Here is a 9,518-nt window from a genome sequence, read left to right on the forward strand (position 1 = left end):
TATCATCTCAAATAATCTTTTAGTCAAAATCTAGTTAAAAATTATTAGCTTATTTGAGAAAAATCTGAATATGGTCTGGATTGCAGAGGTGACTAAATTACTGTTAATTTTTTATTAGGTATTATGATTATGTAAGCAAATATCATTCTTATGATGTGCATTGAAGTTTTACAGGTGCAATGTCACGATGTCTGCAATGTACTTTCAGATGGCTTAGAAAATATGTGTAACATTTGGAGAAAAAAGATGAAATAAATATATGGTAAAATGTTTATTTTTAAAATCTAGGTGAAGTGTATTCAGGTGTTTGTTTTATCATTCTTTCAACTTGTCTGTAGGTTTGAAAATCTTCATAATAAAAAGTTGAGGAGAAGTCAATAAGTGAAAATAGCACATAAATACTTTAAGGGCTTAATAACTTAGAAATTTGTTTTTAGTTTAAGTTACTGATATTTACAAAAATATAATTTTCAACAAAATGTATCATATGAAACAAATTAGATGGTTGTTTCAAGAAAATACCTTCGACTTTATGCTTTTCTTTTTCTTGAGCAGCTTGGAGTTCAAAGTTCTCTTTATTTTTGGCTTCGATTTCTTCTAGTTTTCTTCTTTGTTCTTCCTTTTTCTTTCTTCTCTTCTCCTTTCTCTTTTCTCTTTTGGCAGCCAAAGCTAGCCTCCGGCTTTCTTCCCTTAACTGTTAAAAGAATCAAAAAAATAGAATTATAACATTGGAATAAACCATGGGAAAAAAGTCACATGATGTCATTTTTTCATGAGAAGCAGGATACCATAAAATTCAAAGTCACAGAATTCAATTTATTGTTCAATCAAGATCATATTCAAATTACTATAAAGAGAAAATATTTTTAAAGGGCCAAGATCAAATTAATAATAAAAAATCTAATTTTAAAATGGATGAATGATAAAGAGAAACAGGGCTTCATAATCACTAAAGAAATGTAAATTAAAATAACAAGGTACAATGTTTCATTCACTAATTTGGCAAAAATAAAAAAGATAAGTCTACAGCCATGCTACCCTGAAAGTGCCCAATATCATCTGATCTTGGAAGCTAAGCAGGGTCAGGCCTGGTTAGTACTTGGACGGAAGACCATCTAGGAAAACCCAGCGCTGTAGGCGCTTAAAAATAAATAAGTAAGTAAGTAAGTAAGTAAGATATCAGGTATCAGCATAAGTTTTGCAAAATGAGTTTTTTCTTATACTGCTAAGGGTATACATATTTACATTTTAGGAAAGGTCATTGGAAAGCCTCCTATGAAAATTACAAACTGCTTATCCTAATAATTTATCCTTTGTAAAAGAACTATCTCTAGTGAAAAAATATAGGTTCAATAATTTCTACTGCAAAATTAATTATAATGGCAATAAATGGAAATAAGTTAAATCAATGGTGGGAGCAGATACATTAACAACAATATGTATTCACAAAATACCCAGCAGCCCTGAAAAGTGTTCTAAATATATACTTGGAAAAAATGCTCATAATTTATATTTGATAGAAGAAAAAAGGTCACACTGCAGACCAATGATCCCATTTACAGGGGAAGGGAACCTTTATGTGTGTCTATTTGTAGAAGTACGGAAAAAAGACTGAGAGGATTCAATTCAAAGGCTTAATGACTACCTCCAGAGAATGGACCTGGAAAGGGGTAGCAGAAAGATGGTTTAGTTTCAATTTTACTTTATATAACTATACATTGTTTCTCTTTGTCAAAGTGAGTACATTACTTTCATAGTCCCCCAAAATAACAAAAAGTTTAAAAGTCCAATAACATGTCTTAATAAGCTACTTTAACTATTTTCTTCTTTGGTTCATAAAGTGGGACAATCATATTCCAACTATTTTGTTTGCATGTCCTCTAACAGATGTTTCTGTCTATAATCTAGTGTTCTCTGTCTATAATCTGGTGTTCTATATGTTTATATGTATTTTAAATATTATGTGTCAAAACAATAATACCCAGTTTACAAGGAATGTCACAATATCCTAACTAATGAAACCAGAGCTCAAAGACAAGCTCATAGGCCAAATCAGACCTACTTTTCATCAGAAAATGTCTTAATTCATATTTTTAAGCCTTTTGCTTGGTTAGTACTTGGACGGAAGACCATCTAGGAAAACCCAGCGCTGTAGGCGCTTAAAAATAAATAAGTAAGTAAGTAAGTAAGTAAGATATCAGGTATCAGCATAAGTTTTGCAAAATGAGTTTTTTCTTATACTGCTAAGGGTATACATATTTACATTTTAGGAAAGGTCATTGGAAAGCCTCCTATGAAAATTACAAACTGCTTATCCTAATAATTTATCCTTTGTAAAAGAACTATCTCTAGTGAAAAAATATAGGTTCAATAATTTCTACTGCAAAATTAATTATAATGGCAATAAATGGAAATAAGTTAAATCAATGGTGGGAGCAGATACATTAACAACAATATGTATTCACAAAATACCCAGCAGCCCTGAAAAGTGTTCTAAATATATACTTGGAAAAAATGCTCATAATTTATATTTGATAGAAGAAAAAAGGTCACACTGCAGACCAATGATCCCATTTACAGGGGAAGGGAACCTTTATGTGTGTCTATTTGTAGAAGTACGGAAAAAAGACTGAGAGGATTCAATTCAAAGGCTTAATGACTACCTCCAGAGAATGGACCTGGAAAGGGGTAGCAGAAAGATGGTTTAGTTTCAATTTTACTTTATATAACTATACATTGTTTCTCTTTGTCAAAGTGAGTACATTACTTTCATAGTCCCCCAAAATAACAAAAAGTTTAAAAGTCCAATAACATGTCTTAATAAGCTACTTTAACTATTTTCTTCTTTGGTTCATAAAGTGGGACAATCATATTCCAACTATTTTGTTTGCATGTCCTCTAACAGATGTTTCTGTCTATAATCTAGTGTTCTCTGTCTATAATCTGGTGTTCTATATGTTTATATGTATTTTAAATATTATGTGTCAAAACAATAATACCCAGTTTACAAGGAATGTCACAATATCCTAACTAATGAAACCAGAGCTCAAAGACAAGCTCATAGGCCAAATCAGACCTACTTTTCATCAGAAAATGTCTTAATTCATATTTTTAAGCCTTTTGCTTTTGCTAGATACTCCTCTTGCCTTTGTAAATTATCTCTGAAAGGTTTTGCCCACCTTTAAAGTTATTACATCTGGGGCAATACACCATATATATATTCTCTTGGGTGTAGAGATATATCTTTTATTCTTGAAGAGAAAAATAGTTGAGAATCTGTAGAACCCTGGTATTTTCTCAGGCAGATAAAATTTCAGGAAAGGATACAAATGGAAATTGGAAGTTGTAGAAATTGTCTCAATAGCACCCCCTAGAAATTTTTGCTGGTCCTCCAGAAATACACAAGCTCCAGTGTGAAGACCAGGAGAGGGAGGAGCTTTTGACCTTTCAGAAGGACTAGGAAGAAAACAGTAATTGTTTGGTGACCTTCACTCCCTAGTTTACTGCAGGGGAGGAGGAGTAATATCTGATTGGTGATTTTGAAAGAAAGAATTGAGCATGTGTGACTCAGCTCATTAAAAAGAGCCTGACTTTACTGAGGCTAGCTGCCCATCCTCAGGAAAAGTGCTTTCTCTGCCAGAGCTCCAGTGAGAGAGGCCTGTGGTTGTCCTGTCTTGCTCGATTTTAACGGAATAAATGGTAAGTTTAAGGGGGAGAGGAGTAAAAGTCAGGGGGAAAAATGTACCAGAAAAATATTTTCAAAGCGACTGAGGCTATCGATATAACAAGTTCAGGACTTTTGGCTCAAACAGGATGGATTTTTGATTTGGCTAGATTTTTAAATTTATCCTGTGGCAGAAGGTAATTGTGACTGGTATTCAAGGGAGGGGGAAAACTTTTAAAAAAAATATTAAAGTTTAAATCAGAAAGCAGGCTTTCATCAAGCACACAGGGCCTAGATGTGGGTGGGAGTGATGGGCTAGGGTAGGCCTTATTGTGTGGGTGGGACTGGGTCTTAGGTATGCCAATGCCTCTAGAGCCTTAACAGTAAATTCAGTGGGTGGAAGCTAACCCTTTGGCAACAAGAGAAAAGTCTAGATCTTCAAACGGTAAATAAGAGTTCAGTCCTAAGGGCTGGGTATTTACTCTTGTTTCTAAATTTTAAAATTCTACAGCTGGTGTTTTGATAATCTCATAGATCTTACTAACCCCTTTGGACTCACTAGGAAGTGGGGCATAAATTCGGAGGTCCTAAGGAAACTCTTTGTGGAAGAGATCTCAGACTACGGGTACAAAAGGACCTACAAGGCATGAAACTCTCTAAAATTAATTAGACAAAACAGATACAGATTTAACAGGCATCATAAATTTGCAGGTGGTAGTTGAAATTAATGAATTAAATGAGATTACCAAAGGGAAAAAGTTATAACTATGCATGTGTATATTTATGTGCATATATATAGGGGGGAGAGGAGGGAATATCCAATATTTAAAAAGAAGAGTAGTCTAAAGCCATGCTACCCAGAACAAGCCCAATCCTGTCTGATTCATCTCGGAAGCTAAGCAGGGTCGGGCCTGCTTAGTACTTGGATGGGAGACCGACCACCTAGGAAGACCAGGTGCTGTAGGTGTAAAAAATAAAAAAATAAGGAATTGTAAGCTGATAAGGTCCTTGCAATCTATGAGGTCAACCAAGGGTTGCCTCGCCTAAAAAATTAAAAAGTAAAAATAAAAAGAAGAGTAAATGAGACTTCAGGAAGGCACAATCAGGCACAGAAAGACAATTAGGAGAAAGTGGCTTCAATGGGAAGAGAGAGTTTCATGAAGGAAGGCAAATGGACATTTGTAAGTATTACAAAGTATCAGTAAGAACTGAAAAGAGGTAACAGGATTTGGCAGTTAAAATGTCACTGGTGATCTCTGCCATAGTTTTAGCTCATTGAGTAGTGGGGAAACAGGCAAATGGTCCTGGACTGAGGATTAAACATTTTTAAAGTAGAGTCAATAAGATTATTCTCTTAAAATATTTGGAGAAGGAAATAAAATACTAAGTTTGAGGTAAAGTTTCATTAGGATAGTTACCTTGATTAAGTTGTAGGCAGAGGGTAGGAATTAATGAAACAGACAATGAAGATAAAAGAGTGGTAATAACTGTGGCAAGGAAAGGGCACTAACCCAACTGGCATTTTTTGAGGGTTCAGAAAACAAAATAACTTTTGAGAATTAAGATTTTTAAAATGAGAATTTAAGGATTTAGGAAGAAGCAGTACAAAGAAACACCATCTACAAATTTGTATATAATTTGTATATATGAAAGTGAACGAGATACATGACATGTAGAAAATCATAGTGAGTGATGAGCCTGGAAAAGATAGGAAGACCTGAATATTTGGAATTTCCCATGCAGACAATGAAGAAAGACTGAAGATTTTCTGAGGGAGTAAGGCAATCCTACCTGTGTATTAGAAAACTAAGGGAACTGTGGAAGAGTTACAATGGAACAAAGAATTAGATTGAAGGCAAAAGGTGACAGAGGCAGAGGCATTTATGTATAAAGCACGCTTTTAGAAGCTGACTGCAATACTTGAGGTGTGAAGTGATAACTCAAGAGCATTGAACAGAAGGCTCATAAAGAGACTGCCAAAGCTCAATTACAAGTGATGATGATGACACTGATACAGTTAATATGTAGGGATTTTAATGTGTATCAGGTACTGGATTAAGTTAACATGACACTCATTTGATGGATGTAGAGAATGGGAAGCAGCTGAAAGTGACATCAAAATTTCATTTCTAAATGATGGGTAGTGATATCAACAGAAAGGTCAAAAATTACCAGGGGAAATAAGGAGCTGGAGCCAAAGAAAATTTATTGATAACTTGCTACATACTAAGCATAGTTCTTGTCTCTTATAATTCATCTGTAAACTAGACAAAAATACCCCTGCTCTCATGAAGCTTAGGAAGCTATCATTTAGTTTGGGGGTGGGAAAGGCACACAAACGATAAACGTAAGACACACATTACAATTATCTCTTAGTAACCATGGGGTATTGGTTCCAGGACCAGCACCCACAACCCCATAGATACCAAAATCTGAGAATGCGCAAGTCCCTTATATAATATGGCATAGTATTTGCATATAACCTACACACAGCCTCCTGTATACTTTAAATCATCTCTTAGATGACTTATATTATCTAATACAATTTAAGTGCTACGTTAATGGCTGTTATACTGTATTTTTAAGGAACTAATGACAAGAAACAAAAGTATGTACATGTTCAGTACAGATGTAACCATGTTAGACCTAATTACACAGCACACGTGAGCAATGATTTAACATTTTTTCCCCAAAATTTGTTCCTCAATTGGCTGAATGTGCATATGCAAAACTTGCAGACAGGGAAGGCTGACCGGACGTAGTTTTTAAAAAGGTGTCAAGGATAATGTAAAACAGGAATACTGGAGCGGGGGGAGAGAAATGTATATATGGAAACAGGTAAGAAGTTTTGATTTTAAATAGGGTGACCAGCATTAAGCCTCATGAAGGTGAAGTTTAAGCACACATCTAAAAGATTTGAAGTGTTTCAGGCAAAGAGAACAGCCAGTCATAAGCTCTAAGTATGTTCAAGTAGTCCTGTAATGTTCTAGGAGGCCAGTGAGAGTAGTAGAAAACGACTGCCAGAGTATCAGGGGGCTTGATCAGCCAAGGCCTGGCAGAGCATTTTAAAGTCTTTCTTTTATTTTGAGGGTTTTGAGCAGAAGAGTGACATGATTTCATCTAAATGATGTGAGGATCACTCTAAGTGCTAAATGGAAAATAAAGAGCAATAATGGAATCAGGGAGACCAGTTAAGTAACTACATGTTATAATACATGTAAGGGATAATATTAATGACTTGAACCAGGGTGAGAAGTGATGAAAAGTGATTAGGATTCTAGATATAGTTCTAAGGCAAAGGTAACAAGATTTTCCAACACATTAGAGGATAGAGAGAAATCAAGGATGACTTTAAGGTTTTTAGCCTGAGTAATCACAAGGCAGAGTTGTGGGTTTGGGGTGGGCAAAGATCAGGAGTTCACATTTAGATACAAGTATGAGATGTCTAATTAGCTATCTAAATGGACATGTTGAGTAGCAAGTTGTGTATGTGGCGTTGGTGTTAGGGAAGGCATCTAGGCAAAAGATATAAATTTGGGATCAGCTGGGATATATTTAAAGTTAAGAAGCAGGATGAGATGACCAAAGGATAAAGAAGTAGATCATGTAATAAGTTAAGGGGCTCACCAACTAAGAAGGGGAAATGAGGAGGAACTAACAAAGAAGACACAGAAGAAACATCAAGAGAGGAAGGAGAAAAACCAAATACTGTAATAGTCCAAGTGAAGAGTGTATCAGATGTTATTAGGCTTAGTCCAATAAGGATAGAGAAGTAATCTTTAGATTTAGCTACTTAGTCACTGGAGACCATAAAAGCACAGTTTGTTTTGGTGGAGTTGTGGAAGTTATCAGCCTGGCAGGAGTAGATAAAGGGGAAAAAGAATTAGAGACAGCCAAAATAGATAAGGGGCTTTGCTGCAAAGGAGAGTAAAAAAAAATGGGCTTGTAGCTGCAAACTGGGAAGGTTTTAAATCAGAGAAATAAGCTTGTATGATAATGAGAATAATCCAGGACAGGGGGAATAAATGATAAAAAAGCAAGAAAGAGAATTGCTATGACAACATTTTGAGTAAGGGAAACCAGCTAAGATCTAGTTCACAAATGGAGGGAGTAGTTATAGAAAGTTTACTTGGTAACTGGTAGAAAGCATATGGGTACAGGGATTAGTGGGTGGGAAAGTCTTTGGTAGTTTTCTTCTGATGCTTCAGTTTTCTGACTGATGATCTAGGTCATCAACTGAGGGTGGAGGAGAGGATGTACTGTAAGTGTGGCGGGGGGGAGGGTAGGGAACTAAAGGAGACAGTAATAAAGAGTGGTGTACAGGAGTGGGAGAATGAGTTAAACTAGGGAATTACAGAAATCTAGAGAGAGCAAAACTAAAAAGATAGGATGTTTAATCAGAGAATGAAATATATAAAATTAAAATTGTGGAACAGACATATTAAAAGCTTACAGTGATGGCAAAAAAAAAAAAAAACCCAGGTGAAAATATCTATTAGGGATATTATTAAAATATATCCTACTTAGCTCCTTAAAAGGTTATGAAAGTTTACAAAGAAAAAGGCAAGGAGAAAAACAATAAATAATTAAGCGGAAGGGTGAAACAAATATCAAAACTGGAAACCAACAATATTCACTAAGGGTCTTAATAGCCAAGAATATAGCCTCATTTTTAATGTCCTAAGAGAACAAGCAATTAACTGCATGACGATTCCATAGTTTGACCAGATGAACCGCTGAAGAGCAGAGACTCTACCACATAGTGAATAAATGTTTGCTGAATAATGGTAAGGGAATGAATCTGATAAATAAAATGGGCAGTATTCTCACCAGCAGTTTTTACAGACCTACTAACCAAAATTTTAGAAAGGCTGATCAAAGAAGCATCTTTATACAAGCGCTAAGTTACCCATGCAGAACATCAACTTAGACCAGAGCAGACCAAACCTAGTGATGTTTCTAAATCAGAAATGCTGGAGCCAGAATGTACTGTCTCAGAAGTCAAAAAAGTATATTTTCCTAGATGTAAACTGGAACTAAAAACACAGTTAACTGAACCCTATCAGATCCCAATCTAGTAATTTTTTGAAATAGAAATAGTAGGCTAGAGTTCAGGAGAAAAGAGTCTCCTCTATAATTAAGAATTCTATCTATGTGCCACTCCCATTCAAAACTGATTATAAAGTATCAGTGCATGTGGAAGAATCAATTTGCATCTAATTTATGATTAAGAATTATTTATCTCCACTGAGTTTTAATATTATGGAAAAACGTGTAATGACATTTCAAAGAAGTTCCTTTGACCTGCTTTAAACCCGAGGTTCTTGAAAGCATGAACATCAAGGTTAAGAAATGCTGGCAAAAACTCAAGAAAACAACAATCATGTATTACTGACGGTAGTAGAAAAATATTCTGAAAGTATCAAATTTAAAACATATTGACCCTAGTGAAGAAACTTGCTCTATAAAAATAAAAGCACCGAAATATAAGAAAATATGTATAAGGATGTTTGTTGCAACATTATTTATAGTGACAAAAAGCTGGAAACTACAGAGTATATTCTGCACTTATTTAAAACACTATTAACTATTAATACTTATCAGTTATTGAGGGAAAAAACAAGTATTAAAGTAATATGTTTCCATGATTCTGTTTTTTAAAAGAGTACACACACCATCTCCATCTCTGTGAATATTTAATTGTTCACCAAATATTTATTTGAGTGCCTTTACAACATGTCAGGAACCATTTTGTGGTGCATACATTCTAGTGATAGACAAACAAAATAACTAAGTAAAATACAGTATTTAGAATGTTAGAAAGTAAAAATAAAGAAGGCAAGAAGAGTAGAAA

At 34.7% G+C, this 9,518-nt stretch overlaps 1 protein-coding gene and 1 pseudogene across 5 annotated transcripts in view; one reads left to right on the forward strand and one right to left on the reverse strand.

The window, feature by feature from the left end:
• The window catches only part of ANKRD17 (ankyrin repeat domain 17), a 139,830-nt gene that overhangs the window by 19,994 nt on the left and 110,318 nt on the right, over window positions 1-9,518 (reverse strand). For all 5 annotated transcript variants that reach the window (XM_015593514.1, XM_015593513.1, XM_015593512.1 and 2 more), the window contains one exon: window positions 523-694. In XM_015593514.1, coding sequence (XP_015449000.1) covers window positions 523-694 — 172 coding nt within the window. The remainder of the gene's footprint in view (window positions 1-522; window positions 695-9,518) is intronic.
• On the forward strand, window positions 1,022-1,140 carry LOC112484206 (annotated as a pseudogene).

Source organism: Pteropus alecto, unplaced genomic scaffold, assembly GCF_000325575.1.
Source record: "Pteropus alecto unplaced genomic scaffold, ASM32557v1 scaffold237, whole genome shotgun sequence".
In the NCBI taxonomy this organism is placed as follows: Eukaryota; Metazoa; Chordata; class Mammalia; order Chiroptera; family Pteropodidae; genus Pteropus; species Pteropus alecto.